The 18831-nt window shown below is 37.4% G+C and overlaps 1 protein-coding gene across 10 annotated transcripts in view; it reads right to left on the minus strand.

Annotated features, from left to right (window-relative positions):
• Nucleotides 1-3885: 3885 nt before the first annotated feature.
• The window catches only part of PPHLN1 (periphilin 1), a 145842-nt gene continuing 130896 nt past the window's right edge, over nucleotides 3886-18831 (minus strand). For all 10 annotated transcript variants that reach the window (XM_025930148.2, XM_025930146.2, XM_086713627.1 and 7 more), the window contains one exon: nucleotides 3886-6413. In XM_025930148.2, the coding sequence (XP_025785933.1) occupies nucleotides 6219-6413 (195 nt within the window). In that variant the 3' untranslated portion in view covers nucleotides 3886-6218. The remainder of the gene's footprint in view (nucleotides 6414-18831) is intronic.

Below are 18831 nucleotides of genomic sequence, written 5' to 3' on the forward strand. Positions count from 1 at the left end.
TGTAAGCAAAGCTGAAAAGGTGTTAATTATGTTTAATCTTGGTTCCCAGAATGGGTGAGTTGAATTACCAAGTTCCTTCCACTTAAATGGCTCTTCTCAAACTCTACCATAGGCCCAGGTACAGGGACCAAAGAGCTGAGTCCTGGGCGGCACTGTAGTCATGAGGGTTCTAACCCTACATGCTAACTGCCTCATAAAAATTACCCCCGATGAATCTCAAGTGGGTTTTACAAAATCGCTCCAAAACAGAAGTCATAGGAACCAATATGGAAGGTAGTAGCAACTGAGGATAAAATGGAAATCAAAAATCTACTGAACTAGGATTTGAATATTCTCAAGTTTTTTAAAAAGTTATTTTTCTGCCTCACTCATTACATTACGTATTAACTGCACATACATCAAACAGCCAGTGTGTGCTAGAGTCAGGATGTGAACCTAGTTCCAAATGATCACCAAACCTTTCATTTCTTCCAAGAACACCGACTCCAGAGTTGAAGGATTTGGGTAAAAGTCTGCCACTTCCAGCTATATGACCTTGGGCAACTTATAACTTCTCCTGCCCTTGATTGTAAAATGAGAATAAAATCTTCACTGGCTTATTATATGTGCAAGTGTAAGTATAAATCAAAAACACTAGACGGGTGGTTCTAACCTTATTCAGATAGTGAAATAACTGAAAACTATGGTGCTTCTCAGAATCCTATGAAGTATTTGATATATTAAACCTGAGATATATTTTAACCGACATCCAATATGGTACACTATATTCTACTCTAAAGAAGTAGAATACAAAGTTTAAAAGAATAGGAAATTTCTGCCAAAGCAGGGCTAGTCCCATACCCTTAGCTTACCAAGCCAGCTTACCAAGGTGTGGGCAGGTCTCCCCACTTCAGGACAGGGACGGGCCATGGAGGCCATGGGCCTTGCAGAGGTCAAGCCACTCCAGGGGACAGGAGATGAGGGAGCTCCGTCTCTCCTCTTGGACCCTCAGCAGGGGGAGCAGGCTGCTCCTATGTCATAAAGAAAATGTGATTCTTACACAAGGCTCACCTCTCAAATGAGTATGCCCTGCAGTGTTCACAGACCACCACCATGAGGGTGTCATCATGCTGTGGTGGTGGGAGGCTATGCCGGTGGGAGCCCTCAAACTGCTAATGCAGAAAAGGAAAGGAAAGGGGAGGAAATTAAAAGCTAGCACAGAACAGATACCTTGGCCTGGTAAGCTACAGCTCTGCTGGACTGAGTTTTCTCTCCCCTCCCATGGCCCCCCACAACACACAATGCACACACACTTTCTCATCCACTGGGGGCTGACCCTTTTCGGCCTCAGAAGCCTTCTCCGCCTTCCCCACCAGGCAAGCACAGGCTGTTGGCAGAGGAGGGCACCTGGGATCTGGTGACAGAGAGGAACCCAGTTGGCCGTGCTGGGCTCACTTAAAGGTACTGCAGACGTTTGGCCAGTGTGTCTTTCTCAGGGGTTTGATCACAAAGGATGGACTCTTCCCACTTGGAGGATGAAGGGACAGCACACTTTCTGGTCACTGGATCCTCTCCCTTTCCCCAGGCAGCTTATCCAGCCTTACCCACACAGTGAGCCCTCCCTACCCTCAAGGAAAACAGCAGGGTCTCCGCCTTTCTACCCAAGAGTAGGGGTGCCAACAGGTGCCCCCAGGAACTGGGCCAAGAGGGGCTTTCACTGAAGGTGCAGACCTGCAGGCTGTATGGCCAGTCAGCCAGGGCAGTTCTGTCCCCTTCCCACCTTACATGGATTCCAATCAGGAAAAATGTGCTAACACATGGGTAGCCTAGGCGGTGGTAACATACCTCACACGTCCTCTTGCAGCAAGTGTCTGTGTATGTTGTGGTTTTTTCCTATTTGATATGTTCTCAAATGTTTATATTTCAGTAAACTTCTACATTTTCATTCACACACAAAAAAATGAAAAAAAACTTTAAGCCTTATATAATTTCAGTGATAATGGTCTAACATTAGCACACTATTAGTCTGTGGAACAGAGCTCAAAAAACAATGTGCTATATATTATCGGGCTGTCTCTACCGCTATACAAATGTGCATCAGGCTTTATTGATATTTGTCATCAAGTGAGATTTTAAATACAACTTGGAATTAACTCAGTGGACTGGCCTTTTTTTTTTTCATTGTATTTTTCATTGTATCATATGTTTAATTTTTAATTGCATACCCAATGTGAGGCTCAAACTCACAACCCCAAGATCCAGAGTCAGATGCCTCACAGACTGAGCCAGGCAGGCGCCCCTTGGCAAAGCCTTTTATATACTCAGTCCCCATTACCCCAAGATCAATTATTACAATGGAAAGGCAGGACTAGTACAGCCTGCTGAGAACCAACTTCAGTGAAGCTAACTCTGAAATACCATTTGCATTAATTTGAACCAAAGGTAAGCTGCTAACAAAAAACCAATAATGTGGCTTAAACAGTGAACACGTTTATTCCTCTTTCACCCAACAGTTCAGTACTCCATGTGGTCATGTAGGGATCCAAGTTCCTTCCATCTTGTGGCTCTGCAGCAAATCAAGGCTGAGTTGCTATTGCTACTACTTTGGGAAGGAATAGAGAGAGACTACAAAGGAGCACATCCACTGTCCTAAGGGTCCCAGCCCAGAAGAAGAGGTACTTCCACTCAAATTCCATAGGAATGGACTCAGTCACTTGATTACACCTAACTGCAAGGGGGAACACAGCAAATAAAATCCTAATTAGCAGTCATGTGACTCAATTTCAACTCCATTACATGAAAAGGGGGAGAAAAGATTCTGCTAACTGCCTTAGTTACTATTACTAGTCTTCCTTCCTCCTCCCACTTCCCCACCTTTTTCACTGAATTGAACATCAGTGCTCTCAAGAGAAAATGCAGGAAGGAGACGGTAAACGTACTATGCATAACCACAAACCCTCATCTGGCAAGCAGAGTGTGCCAACCTGAGCATTATAGCTGTCAAGCCACCTGGGTGGCTGGATGCCCTCGACACTGAATACAGTCTCCAAAGTTGTCACCAAAGAATTGTCAGAGCCTTCTTTGGAGTTTAGGGTCCCTTGCAGGAAACTCTGAAATGAAGCTGAAACCACTATACAATGTCTGGGGTGCAAGCAGAATCCTTTCTGAAGGGGAGCTGGCCTGCCCTTTCTTCGAGGTGTTCTGGATCTATAAACTGGCTCAGAGTTGGTAAGCGGCTGAGAGGCTGTGGGAAATTAGTGTTTTGGGCAAGAATAAATACAAAGGTAATATCTTCAAAGAGAGTATTTTCAAATGTCATTCTTGAATGAGTAGAAGAAAAAGGATAAAGCTAAAAACATTCAAAATCATTCTGTTAACCAATCTTTTCCTAAATTTGTCCCCTAACATCTTTCCCAACCGGCTTCAGTCATACAGGCTTCCATCTTTCCCTGTACCATTCTCCTCTTCCTAGACTTCTATTACTTCCCCTTTTCTGCCTGAATAAGTCCTATTTCTCCAAGACCTATGGTCAAATGTCACTTCTTTTGTGAAGTGTCAAGGAATACAACTACAACATTCCAAACTGTGCTAGGAACCAGGTCCCAAAGACACGGTTCCTCCAGAGGTTCCATAAAAAGGTTAAGATTTTAATCCTACAATTCCCTGAAACGCAGATTCATAATTACACAATTACTGAGCACTTCTGTGTGTTCAATCTTATCTCATTTAACTGCTTGCTCAGATATCAACACTCCTTAAGTCACCAAAGTTAATAATTTCTCAATTCTTCCATCCTGCTGCTGAGTGGGTGAACTGAACATTGAGTAATCTTGCAGTAGGGAGTAATAAAAATCTACATTTCAGGAAAATAAGCCTGTTAAAGAGGAAAAAAAAAAGACAATCCAATTATTTAAACCTGGTTGCTTTATTTTGCACTTTTAAAATTCACAAAAAGCTTCACACTATCTGCTTTCTCCCTGTTGATCATCAAGGCTTTATGGTAAGACAATGAAAGTTTTATCATATCAGCGCGGCATACTCAAAAACAATGGATACTTTACAAACAAATTAATCAAGAACATTTTGTAAAATACACACTCTCGTACACATCTGAATTCAACTATCCTAAAACTGGACTTTAAAAAGCTGTCAAAAACAAACAATTAACACTGACAAGCCTACCAGAATAACGTTGATGGCAAGCTATAAAGAGCTTTAAATGTTGAATATAATTTGGGGAAAGGAGAGAAGAAGAAATTATCTGTTGAACCTACAATTAAATGCATCTGTAAGCAAAACCTCTAGCTTAATGAATTTCTAGTTTTATGAATTTCAACAGAATGAACAACTCATTTGCCTTGATGGTAGTTTCTTAACTTTTATTTTTAAACATGAAACATCTTGACTAAAGAAATTGAATCCTGGACTTAGAATATTTAAGGAAAAGAAAAACATGGGGGTAGGGGAGAACCAAGATCAGTACTTTCTTAGTCTTTTCTTTCTAAAGTGGGTAACAAAATCACTGTTCGTAATTAGGAAAGAATACCAGAGGTGATATGTAGGGTTTAGTTTTAGCTTATGTACATCTAAATGGCAAAAGTAAGAGTTCAAGGCAGTCTCATATAGGAAATTTAAGAAAAATAATTATGTTCAATTAGTTTTTACATTTGTGGAATGAGACAATACATATTTTGAGGCACCCATATAGGATCCACCAAAATTATTTGTACTGCTGATTCCACTTTTAATGTAATTTTTATCTACTCTGGGGTAGCTCTTTAGATAATATCAATATAAGCCACTAAAGATAATGCCAGAATTCAAGTGAGAAGAGAATGGAAATGGAAAGAGGGATGGGAGGATAATGAAACTGGGTAGTAATAACAAGCATGATTTTTAAGGTTTCCTAATGCCACAGAAATACATATTTTGGCTAAATGCCACTGGGCAGCTGGAAGTGATCAGGAAATGAGTGGAATATCCTAATGGTCCCAGTTAGATTTTTAAGTAACCCGTGATTTGGATGGCTCACTCATGGAGAAATGTTTACATAGACTGTTTGGTGAGGGGTAGTTGTGCTGGGCTTACTGCCTACTCTGCTTTGTTTCTTTAAAGAACACTTTTGAGGGCTAACGATCCCTAAAAAGGGCAACACAACAAAGATCTTGTTACAACTACAAACAGATATAAATAAAGGCATAATGTGATTAACAAAGGAATCTGTAAATGGTTTGATCGTGGATATGGTATCAATGACCTTTTCTTGAGATGGGAAATATGGGCCTGGGAAAAAAATGAAATTCCACTACTTCATCATATTCGAAATTTTTCTATTTCAATGATAAGTATTTATTTATTTATTTAGAGCAGCAGGCAAAAGTTTATTAGAGTATAAAATCAGAAAGTAAAAATAGTATGAAAGCTCTCTTTACAGAGGGGACATTGGAAAGTGAATGCCTCTCAATTAGAAGTTTTTAAAGAAATCTCAACTTGAAAATAGCTCTCATCTTTCATCTCAAATTGCCCCTTCTCTTAGTTTTACATATGATATTGTTTAAGACTCAGACATCTGTGAGACTGGTCAGGAGTTTCAGGATTATTTTAATAGAAGACATTGAGTTGATTTACTTGGAAAACAGGATTTTACTATGAAGTCTTTTTAAGATTTAAGTGCTCTATTTTATCATAATGGGAATTAATCTTAAAGCAAATATTCTGTAAAATACTGGAGTATTCAGTTTATTTGGACAGTATACTTGAACATATTAAAAGTTACAAAGCCTAAAACAAGCAAGCAACAAGTCAATAAAATCACAACTCAGAATTCTAACATTTTCACATGGTATCACTGACTATGAAATGCAAAAAGACTATTAATGTTTAAGTGGAATGATCTCTAACCTATAAATTACACTATGTGACCAAAACAAATGATCGCATACCGAAGACTACAGAACATGAGCTGTTCTCCAACACTGCTTTTTCAAAGCTTGAAAAATTAACTGACCCATCATTTTAGGGGGATAAAAGGTAAGTATGGATTAGGAGGCTCTACATGTGGATTTAAAAAATTCTAATTAAAATATCTTAAACTATTTTAGATGTTTATTTGATATCGGAAATGTGGTCGACTATCATAAAGTATTTCTCTTCATCACAAAAATTCTATATATTAAGGATTTACACAATCCAAAAAAAAAAAAAAAAATCTAGAAACATTTTTTTGCCTGAGCAATTTTCTAAAAAGGCTCTCCAAAATCTTGACTAGAGGTGTCATACTCTGCAATGAAATGTTTGAGTTCCTCAACACACCTCTCACCTATTTCATGTAAATTCTGTCTTAATGCAAACTGTATAGACTTTTCTAATGAAGGATCTTTTTCAATCAGCATTTTCACAACCATCCCGAAAGTTTCACAGTCTTGTCGGTAAACCTAGAAAGGTGAAAATACATTGTGGTTAGCTAAAAGTAAAAATAATTAGCCCAACATTGAGCTAATGCAGTTTGCAGAATTACGATGCTAAATTCATAAAGGGAGACACAATATAATTGAACCTTCCTCACCCTTGAGTAGTTACTACTGTCAGATGCTATGTAAACTTCTGAGATTTGCAGATAATGAGTAGAAAAACATTGATATACCATGTCACTGACTATAGAAGTTAGGCATGGCATTTGTCAGCATCAGGCAGTACACTAAAAGGACATCAAAGAACAAAGGCTTGCTAGGTAAGGCACATTCATGGCTTCACTCATTTGCTTGTTTGGAAGAAAAAAGTTTCTGAGCCCTAACTTTGGATTATTTGTTTGAATCATGACCAGATGACAAATTCAACAACAAACAACAAACAAACAAAAAGACGAAACAACAAACAAAAAACAAAAGACAAAAAGTATCTATTTGAAAAAACTTTTCAGGGTGCCAGGGTGGCTCAGTTGGTTAAACGTCCAACTTCAGCTCAGGTCATGATCTCACTGGTGGTAAGTTGGAGCTCCACACTGGCCTCTCTGGGGAAGCACAAAGCCCACTTTGGATCCTCTGTCCCCCGCCCACGCCCTCTCTGCCCCTCCCCCATTCTCTCTCTCTCTCTCTCTCTCTCTCTCTCTCTCAAAATAAACTTTAAAAAAAGTAAAAAAACAAAAACAAAAACAAAAAGACCTTTGCAAGTTCTATTTAACCACAAAGTCACCAAGGCAGAGTTAAGATCAAAACAATGTTAAACACACAAGTTCATGCATGTGTATACATGTGTATGTATATATAAACACACACATATATATATATATATATATATATATACACATGTGTATACATGCATATAAATTTTCTACCTCAATATGTATTTTTTACTTCAGTATGTACATATAATCCTTTTCAGTGACAATGAGATATTTTTCCTTGTCCAAAAATTGCTAAGTATTCTCCCCAGTAAATATCATTTCCTTAATTTGTAGTCACAAAATGCAATTTAGATTTCTTTGCTATTTTCCATACTATGTAATTCATGTATTTAAAGAAAAATTATAATTAAGTATCCATGAAAACTAAGTGAAATACAAATTATCTGATTTAAAAGAACTGTTACATGAATTTTAATTTTTCTAAATTTAACAAAAACAATCAATATATCATGTTTATTCTCTGCAAAAGAATTTTTTTTTCATTTTGAAAAACTTTAGAAAGAAGTGATTTGAGACATTTGGCTTATGAGTTTTTATTCCTCCAATGATCACTACTAGTTGTTGTGGTAGTTGCTGTTATTATATTTTAAATGTCTGAAATATTTTTCCCCTTAAAAATAGCTATTTAAAGAAGAATATTTAATTCTGACTTAGTGCTAGGTTGCTGAATTATACTAAATTCATTTCCTTGCTCTTAAAACCATTCCACAAGCCCCAAGGAAATTAAAAGAATAAGTTCTTCAATGAACACAGAACAGCCCCCCCAACACGCATGTTTTTCTAAATAGTGATGAAATATACTCATAGTAGCCATTAAATTTAATTCAGCTATCTAAACAACCATTTATTCCAGTTTATCCTAAGGTTTATGTGGCCCGGAATTGATATTACTACTCTAACAAACCAACTGAGAGAACAGTACACCATTCACATGATACTATATGTGATGGCAAGGCAATAGAGCACTCTGGCTGGTTTAACAAACACATAGTACCGAAGTCAAGCCAATGCAGTCCCCATGGGGGAAAGTCAGAACCATGATGTTTCAGTCTTAGTGGAGGTAAATTCCTTACCAAACCAGTCAGCCCACATAATAACAGCATTCTAACATCAACCACAGGCCTCAGCAGACCACTTTGTGGGTGGCCTAAATTTTACAGGCTTCTTTATAACAGATGTAGTAGATGAGGATAATGTTACACTGTGAATTAACCTGCAGATTCTTTAATGTAAATCCATTTTACCTAAACTGTAACTCTTCGTTTAGTATATTTACTGAACATAAATATGCTACACATTTGCATATCAAAGATAAAAACACATTAAAATGTGTTTATGCATTTATTTAAACTGTAAACTACTGTCACTCTGGAGACAAGATAATACAAGCATTTAAAGACTATTTTCTTTTTTAATTGTAAGTCCTTTTTGAATTATTCATTGAAACAGGCAAATTTTTGTATGTTAGCTGACGAGAACAACCAGAACTGCCCAAAGCAACATAATTCTCTATGAAAGGGGAAATTTTCTAAAAGACTGTTTAAAATGTACTGGTTGGACATTGGACAGGAAATAATTAGTTTTTTGTTAAAGGAAGAGCCTCACCCTCCAACATTTTATAAATAAAATTCACAACTGTCAGAAACCTATTTCCGAAATCTGTTCCACAGTAAACTCAATCCCGAACAGGAAGGGTGTAGTTATCTGTAGGAGAGTTTGTTTGCTTATGGTCCCTAGCTGGAAATGCATTAATAATCTTCAAATCTGATATCTACAGGCCACACAGGAAGATTTTTTTGTTGTTGCTTTTTCCCCTGATTGAACCTCATTGAAATGGGAAGCAGGTTAAAGTATGGGTGGGGTTTACATAAACTACATAGAAATGCAGTTAAATTTGCCAGGGTGATGAAAACACTACCCAAATGCGGTTTCTCACAGTAGTTTATTATAGTGGCCTGTGATAATAGTTAAATTCTTACAACATATTCCTAGGAGTAAAGGAATATGACAAAATAAAACTATCAAGGCTTTTTACTATTAACTACGCTGTCCAGTGACTGGAAGAATAGTATCTAGCAGGTTTGTTCTATCTGTAATTGCTCATAATGACATAAAACTCCCTAAAATGTATTATCATTTAGTCCTTACCTTTGTGTCCACAAAGAGAGAAACCAAAAATTAAGTCAATATAAATTGTTAGGAGAATTTTCATTTCAGACAACCCATCTTTATCATTTGCATTCAAGTTCTCTAAGAGCACTTTGGTGGAATGGTAAAAATTACAGAGTTGTGCTATCTAACACAGTAGCCACTAGCCAGCCACAGGAGGATATTTTTGCAGATAGGATTATGTTACAACTTTTGGATAGGGAGATTATCCTGGATTAATCAGGTGTGCAAAATGTAATCACTTGGAGTCCTTTAAAAAGGAATGAAGAAGAATCAGAGAAAGAGAGGAAATGTTACCACATAAACAAAGGTTGAGTGATGCATTTTAAAGATGGGAGAAGGAGCTATCAGTCCAGGAATGCAAGCAGCCTCTAGCAACTTACTGGTCTTTACCAGCAAAGAAATAGAGTCTCCCCTAGAGACTCCAGAGGAAGTGCAGCCCTGCAGATACCTTGATTGGCTCCTGGTGAAACCCATTTTATACATTACACATTCTTCTCAAGCTTACATGAAACATTCACCAGGACAGACCAGATTCTGGGCCATAAAACATACCTTAACAGATTTTAAAGAACAGAAATCATACCAAGTATGCTTTTAGATCACAATAAAATTAAATTAGAAATCAACAGAAAGTAGCTAGAAAATCCCCAAACATCTGGAGATTAAACAACATACTTCTAAAATCACATGGATCAAAGAAGTCTCAAGAGAAATTATAACATATTTTGAACTCAATGAAAATACAACATATCAAAATTTGTGAGATGCAGCAAAAACAGTACTTGGAAATTTATAGCATTAAATACATTTAGAAAAGATGAAAGATACAAAAGTAATAATCTAAGCTAGGAAACTAAAAAAAAGAAGAGGGAATTAAGCAAAGAGAATAAAAATTCCAAATTCTGTTCTAGCAGAAATCCATGAAGGTGAAAACAATAAAATAGAAAATTGAATGAAACCAAAAGCTGGTTCTTGGAAAAAATCAAATTGATAAATCTCCAGTCAGGCTAACCAAGAAAAAAAGAAAAGACAAAACTTATTAATATCAAAATTGAAACATGAGTCATCACTACAGATTGATCTCCTGGACGTTAAAAGGATAATCAAGGAATATTATGAATAACTCTATGCCCACTAATTTGTTAACTTAGATGAAATGGACCAATCTCTTGAAAGACACAGTCTACCAAAACTCAAACAAGGAGATACAGATAATTCAAACAAGCTTACATCTATAAAAAAATTTAATTAGCAATTAACCTTACAAAACAGAAAGCACTAGGATGAGATGGTTTCACTGGTGAATTCTACTAAACACTTACGGAAGAAATGATACCAATTCTCTACCAACCAAAACCAGACAAAGACATTACAACAAAGGAGAATTACAAACCAGTCTCTCAAGAACATAGATACAAAGGAAAAAAAAAAATCCTTAATACGATATTAGCAAATCCAAGAATATATAAAAATAATTATGCACCACAACCAAATGAAATTTATTACAGGCATGTAAGACTTGTTCAACATCTGAAAGTGAATTAATGCAATCCATCACATCAATAAACTAGAAAAGAAAAATCACAGGATCAGAATACATGCAGAAAAGGCATTTGACAAAATCCATTGCAAACTCATTTGTGACAAAAACTGTTTGCACATTAAAAAAAATAAATATCTATAAAACTTAATACAGAAAATCTTCAAAACCCTAAAGCTAACATTACAAAGTGAAAAAGTGAATGCTTTCTTTAATAAGGAACAAGACAAGGATGTCCCCTTTTATCATTCCTATTCAACATTGTACTGGAAATCCTAGTTAATGTAATAAGACAAGAAAAGGAAATGAAAAGTATACCAAGAGAAAGAGAAAACTGCATTCACAGATGATATGATTGTCTATAAGGTCCCCAAACTGACGAAAAACCTATTGGAACTACTAAGTGCTTATAGCAAGGTCACGAGATTCAAAGTTTACATACAAAAGTCTACTGCTTTCCTATATACCAGCAATGAACTATTAAAATTTGCAATTAAAAACAGCACATGCAAACACATGTACACAAAGTATAAATTTAACAAAATATGTACAAGATCTATATGAGGAAAACTACAAAACACTGATTAAATAAAAACAAAAAAGATATAAACAGATATATTCTAAGATCATGGATTGGAAGACTCAATATTGTTATGATATCAGCACTTCCCAGCTTGATCTGTAAATTGAACACAGTCGCTGTAGAAATCCCAGCAAGTAATTTTGAGGATAATGACAAACTGACTCTAAAGTTTATATGGAAAAGCAAAAGACCCAGAACAGTTAACACAGTGTGGATGAAAAATAACAAAGTCAGAGGACTGACACTTAGTATAAAGTCACAGTGATCAAGACGACTTTAAGTCTTACTATAAAATCATAGTAATCTCAACTGTAAGGCATTATCAAAAGAAGACAAATAGATCAATGGTAGAGAATAGAAAGCCTGAAATAGACTCATACACATATAACTAACTAATCTTTCACAAAGGAGCAAAGGCAATTCAATGGAGAAAGGACAGTCTTAAATAGTGTTGAAACAAATGGGTAATCTAGATATAAATCTTAGATATTCCAAAAAAATTAACTCAAAATGGATCATAGAGCTAAATGTAAAATGCAAAACTATTAATACTTCAGCTAGATAACAAGAAAAAAATCTAGATGACACCAAAAGCATGTTCCAAGAAAAAAAATCGTTACACTGGATTTCATTAAAATTAAAAACTTCTGCTCTGTGAAAGACACTATTAAGAGAATGAACAAACTACAGACTGGGAGAAAATCTTTGCAAAACAAATATCTAACAGAGTACTGGTATCCAAAATACACAAAGAACTCTTAAAACTCAAAAATAAGAAAACAAACAACTTGATTTAAAAATGGTCAAGGGGACATCAAGGGATGGTTCAATTGGCTGAGTGTCTAACTCTTGGTTTTGGCTCAGGTCATGATCCCAGCGTCATGGGATCAAGCCCCACGTAGGGCTCCATGCTCAGTGTGGAGCCTGCTTGAGATTCTCCCTCCCTCCCTCTGCCTCTCTCCCCCACTTGTGCGTGCTCTCTCTCTCTCTCTCTCTCTCTCAAATAAAAAATAAACAAATAGATTAATTAATTTAAAAAATAGAAACGGGCAAAAGATCTGAACAGACATGTCACCAAACAAGACATCTGGATGGAAAAGAGGCGTATGAAAGGATGTTCAATATCATATGTCATTAGTATACTGAAAATTAAAACAATGAGATGAGATACCATTACACATTTATCAGAATGGTTACAATCCATAACACTGATGACCCCAACTTCTGGTAAGAATGTTAAGGAACAGAAACTCTCATTAATTGCTGGTGGGAATGCAAAATGATACAGGCTACTCTGGTAGACAGTTTAGTGGTTTCCTACATAGCTAAACTTAAAATCCAAGCATATGATCCAGCAATGGTGCTCCTAGTTACACCCCAATGAACTGGAGACTGTGTCCATGCAGAAACCTGTATACAAATGTTTACACCAGCTTATGCATAACTGCCCCAAACTGGAAGCATCCAAGATGTCCTTCAGTAGATGAATGGATAAACTGCGAGTCGTTCATACACCAGAATAAATTTTGGTGATAAAAAGAAATGAGCTATAAAGCCACAAAAAAGAGGAACCTTAAATGGTTATTGTTAAGTGAAAGAAGTCAGTCTAAAAGGCTACCCAATGCTTGATTCCTACCACATGACATTTTGGAAACTGGCAAAACTATATGAACAGTATAAAGATCAATGGTTGGTAGAAGGGGAAGCAGTAGGAGGATAAATAGGTGTACATAGCATCTTTAGGGTGGTGAAACTATTCTGTGTAGTGTATATAAAATCATATATTTTTCATTTGTCAAAATTCAAAGAACTATATGACACAAGAGTGATCCCTAAAGCAAACTATGGACTGTAGTTAATAATTATGTATTGGTACAGTTGTGATTGGTGAACCAGTATCACAGAAATGCAAAATGCTAATGAGAAGGGAAGCTCAACGAGGGAGTAAATGGGAGCTTTCTTACAATTTTTATGTATACCTAAAACTGCTATAACAAATAAAGTCTATTAAAATAACAAATAAAGTCTATTAAATTTTTTTTTAATCACACAAATGAAAAAAAAGGGGGAAAGTCACCTCGTCCAGTCTCAGTTTCAGGACCTACAGACCTGAGTATACAGTTATAATGATTAAATGAAATAATAAAAAGCACTCAGAATAGTGTGCCTACTATATGGGAAGCATTTATGTTAGATATAGAGATGCTGGTGATGAAAGAGAAGAAACATCTGTTCTGTCTAGAGAAGGGAGTATTAGAAAATGGAACTGATTCTTTGAACATGAGATGTTCACTCGAGGAAAACCAGAAAGAGGAAAAGGAAACATCATTTTGGGGAAATTCAATGGGCTTGGCATAGCTAGAGTGGTGAGTGTATTCACTCTCAAAGTAGATCATGAAGAGCTTTTTTTCCCAAAAGTTTAGACCTCAACCTACAAATTGGCAAAGAGCAAATGGGGAAAGAGCTACAAGGAGGAATTGGATCCTTTGGATGTATCAGGGAGAGACAATGGCTATCAACATCAAGGGCTTGTGAGAGCCTAGACAATGAATGTCATGTGATATGCTAAAGAAAGGTGACATTACAGGCTTTACAGTAATTAAGAAGCAATACAGATATAATAATGTGAAGAAAGATAAGTGGAAGGTTTAAAACTTTTACTTATTTCAAGAGAGAGGGTATTGGGAAGGGGAGATAAGCTCAATATCTAGTATGTAATTGAGGCACTTGTCAAGAAGTGGAGTCTGGACTTCAGGAGAAAAAAACAGAGGAGGAAAAAAGGGAGGGATGGAGAAAGACAGGAAAGGAAAGACTAAGGGTGGGGGGAGGAGAGATCTTTAGCACTAATGCCAGCTAAGACCATGGGAGTTCCTTGAAATAAGGAGTAAGTTCTTTCTAGCTCCAATGTCTGATAGAAAGTAGATAATTCAGTGGGGTGCCTCAGTGACTCAGTAGTTGGTTGAAGTGTCTGATTGGCTCAGGTCATGATCTCACAGTTTGTGGTATTAAGCCCTGCGTCGGGCTCTGTGCTGACAGCTCAGAGCCTGGAGCCTGCTTCACATTCTGTGTCTCCTTCTCTCTCTGCCTCTTCCTCGCTTATGCTCTCTCAAAAATGAACAGATGTTAAAAAAAAATTTTTTTTAAAGTAGATATTCAGTACATGTTGAATAAATAGCTAAAGTCTGCTCTGAGAGCAAAAGACAGCTAGAGTAGACATCTAAAAGCACCGATATTAGGGTGCCTGGGTGACTCAGGTGATTAGGCGGCCAACTCTTGGTTTCAGCTTGCAGTTCATGACTTTGAGCCCCACATCAGGCTCTGTGCGGACAGTGAGGAGCCTGTTTGGGATTCTCTCTTTCTCCCTCTCTCTCTGCCCCTCGTATGCTCGTGCTCTCTCTCTCAAAATAAATCAACTTAGAAAAAATTAAAAGCACCAATATCAGCCAAAGGAGAGACAATACGGAAGACTAAACACGAGAAGAGAGTGAAAGCACAGGTGCCGAGAAAAACATTTGTAAAAGAAGGACGTAATCAATCAAATGTCAGAGAAAAATCAAAGCAGCTGACAACACAGACTGATTAGACTGGGAAACTAAGGGGCTGGCTGGTTAGCTGCAAGAGCAGTTTACTGGCATGGTGGAGATTAGAGAGCTGTGCTGTCCAATACAGCAGCCACTAGCCATATCTATTTATAGTTTAATAAGATAAAAAATTTCAGTTCCTCAGTTCCTAGTCCTATTTCAAATGCTGATGGCTACCATACTGGACAGTGTGAATATAAAAAATTTCCCTCAACACAGAAAACTGTACTAAGTGTTACTGTACCTCTGTGTTAATACAGAGGATTGAGAAATGGAAAAAAAAAAAAAAAGGTAAAGATGTAGTGGTAAGTGCTGACCTGGTAAATTAAACAATATATATTTGTAATATAAAAAATTTCCCTCAACACAGAAAACTGTACTAAGTGTTACTGTACCTCTGTGTTAATACAGAGGATTGAGAAATGGAAAAAAAAAAAAAAAAAGGTAAAGATGTAGTGGTAAGTGCTGACCTGGTAAATTAAACAATATATATTTGTAATTACTTCTACCATTATAGTGTACACAAAAGCTTACCACTTTTAAGGAGCACTGTGAAATATAATAATTAGGATGTGTAAAATGTTCTACAATCTTTTGATGAAATGTGTATAAAAATGTGAGTTAAAAAAAGAAACTCCAATTGAGGCTTAACATAAGAGGAAACATTCATAATGTCTAATGTGTTGATGAGGTCAGGAAAAAATAACAGCATACTGATGTTAAATACTGAAGACAAATTTAAACCCTTTAATTTGGGTCTATAGTAATGTAGAAGGTGTCAAAACTATTGTAATCTATGTTGCTGCTTGTGCTATATTAATAGAAAAAGTATCTTTGAGACTTCCTCCTCAAAGTTGCAGCCCCAGTGGCTCTTAAAAGCACAGCTCCTGAAAAGAACACTGGTGGTTGCTAAGAAATGCATTATGAACACATGGATTAGATCTCAACTGCCTGCATTCAATACGTAGGTACAATTGTTACAACCAAATAAAAGTAACTCCAAAATTAATGATAAACTGGAAGAATGCTACAAACTCTTAGCAACCATTGTTTGTAAAATTCTCATCCATAAATACAGATTTATAAATGTATAGGATTCAAAGATTAATACTTAATTTTTTTTTACCATTTCTAGCTTATTAATTCTTTCAATCATAATACACTAAATAGACAAAAATAAATGAAGTAATTCCACAGTCTACACAATCTTTAACAATGCCAAAATCAGATCTCAAAGAGATTAGATATAGGAACTAGAAAAATCTCAAATTAATAACAAACGGAAAAAGTTGCAAAGGAAGTATGTGAAGCATGATGCCATTTATACATGTTTTAAAAAGTTTTAATTTAGGTATATACACATATATACTAAAAACAGAAACACATACACAAGAATGACAACTCTAAGAAGGAAAGGAGTCAGCAGGGATCTGAGACAGGCTTTATATCTGTAATATCTTATTTCTTTAAAAAGAGAAAAAAGCCACAAACAATGAACTCTACTTAATGACATGTTGCTGAAGTATATAGGAAATAAAGTGCACTAAGATTTGCAACATACTTTGACATGTATCAAAAAATAAGATGAATCACTGGATGAATACAGGAATGGATAGTGACAAAGCAAATAAAAAATGTTAATTATAGAATGTAAGTGATGAATGTACATGTGTGCACTTTATAGTTGCTAATATTTAAAAATTGTTCATAATAAAATGTTAAAGGGGAAAGAAATCTAAAGCAAAGTAGGCCCAATAGTGGGCATAAGGTTCTGATCATCTCAGCTTATAAATGAAGATAAATCTGTTTTGCTTGGACCCTGGATAATGACAGATATTAATGAATCTGTAAATGCAGATATAAATTTGAACAACAGATAACTGTGCCTGCCAGCCAACTAGAAATCACCTACTATGTGCAAGGCACTAGATGTGGTCACTAATATAACACACCCTGCTCAAAGACATTAAATTCTAGTAAAAAAGAGTAATACATTTACAACAATCATAAGATAAGGCAAAATACAGTGAGTGTCACAAAGAAATACAAAGCATAATAATTCCAAAGGAAAGATCATAACAAGCAGAGAAAGAGGAAGGATTAAAAGCACTGAGACAGTGTTGGCTATTGCAGGCAACCTGGAAGCTTGGAAATAAAACTGCATAGTAAGGGCGCCTGGGTGGCTCAGTCGGTTGAGTGTCCAACTCTTCATTTTGGCTTGGGTCATGATCTCACCATTTCATGAGTTCAAGTCATGGTTTGAGAGATCTAAGAGGAGCAACCTCCATTCATCCAGTTACCCTCTGACAGGAGAGATCTGTCAGTAGGAGCAACGAAGCTAAGTTACTTCCAAAACCCCCTTGACTTCCTCCCAGTTGATCTTCGGCAAAGGAGGCTGGATAGAATCCAATATTAAGGTTGCTTTAACTTGTGAAGATGCAGAAAAATGACTCAGAACCTAAAAGTTTTAACAGTTACCAAGACCAATCTTTAAGTCCTCAGAGAGGGATTGCTATGTAGGAAAAATTCTAGGAGAATGGGAAGGAACCACTTCTATGACTAGAAGTGGTTATGGGTTACAATTTTAAAGGGTTTTCTGTTTAATAGCATTTAAAAATTCCTGGCATATGACTCTGGAAAACAGTATGGAAATTCCTCAAAAAATTAAAAATAGAACTACCCTATGACCCAGCAATTGCACTATTAGGTATTTATCCAAGGGATACAGGTATGCTGTTTCGAAGGGACACATGCACCCCAATGTTTATCAGCACTATCAACAATAGCCAAAGTATGGAAAGAGCCCAAATGTCCATCGATGGATAAAGAAGATGTGCGGTGGGTGTGTGTGCTGAAGAGAATCCAATATTAAGGGTGTGTGTGTACACACACACACACACACACACACACACACACACACACACACACAATGGAGTATTACTTGGCAATCAAAAAGTATGAAATTTTGCCATTTGCAACTACGTGGATGGAACTAGAGGGTATTATGCTAAGCGAAATTAGAGAAAGACAAATGTCATATGAATTCACTCATATGAGGTATTTATAGAAGATGGCGGCGTAGGAGGACGCTGGGCTCACCGCGCATCCTGCTGATCACTTAGATTCCACCTACACCGGCCTAAATAACCCAGAAAACCGCCAGAGGATTAGCAGAACGGAGTCTCTGGAGCCAAGTGCAGACGAGAGGCCCACGGAAGAGGGTAGGAAGGGCGGCGAGGCGGTGCGCGCTCCACGGACTGGCGGGAGGGAGGCGGGGTGGAGGGGCTGCTCGCCGCCAAGCAGAGCCCCCAAGTCTGGCTGGCAAAAGCGGAGGGGCCTGACGGACTGTGTTCCGACAGCAAGCGCAACTTAGCGTCTGGGAGGTCCTAAGTTAACAGCTCTGCTCAGAAAGCGGGAAGGCTGGAGGACAAAGGGAGGGAGAGCTGCTGAGCCCCCGGACGACAGAGCTCAGTTTGGTGGGGAACAAAGGCGCTCGCCGGAGCCATCTCCCCTGCCCATCCCCCAGCCAAAATCCCAAAGGGAACCAGTTCCTGCCAGGGAACTTGCTCCCTCCGCGCAAACACCCAACTCTGTGCTTCTGCGGAGCCAAACCTCCGGCAGCGGATCTGACTCCCTCCCGCTGCCACAGGGCCCCTCCTGAAGTGGATCACCTAAGGAGAAGCTAGCTAAGCCTGCCCCTCCTGCCGCCGTGCACCTTGCCTACTCACCCCAGCTAATACACCAGATCCCCAGCACCACAAGCCTGGCAGTGTGCAAGTAGCCCAGATGGGCC

The sequence above is a fragment of the Puma concolor genome, chromosome B4 (genome assembly GCF_028749965.1).
Source record: "Puma concolor isolate L17-30 chromosome B4, mPumCon1.1.hap2, whole genome shotgun sequence".
Taxonomy (NCBI): Eukaryota; Metazoa; Chordata; class Mammalia; order Carnivora; family Felidae; genus Puma; species Puma concolor.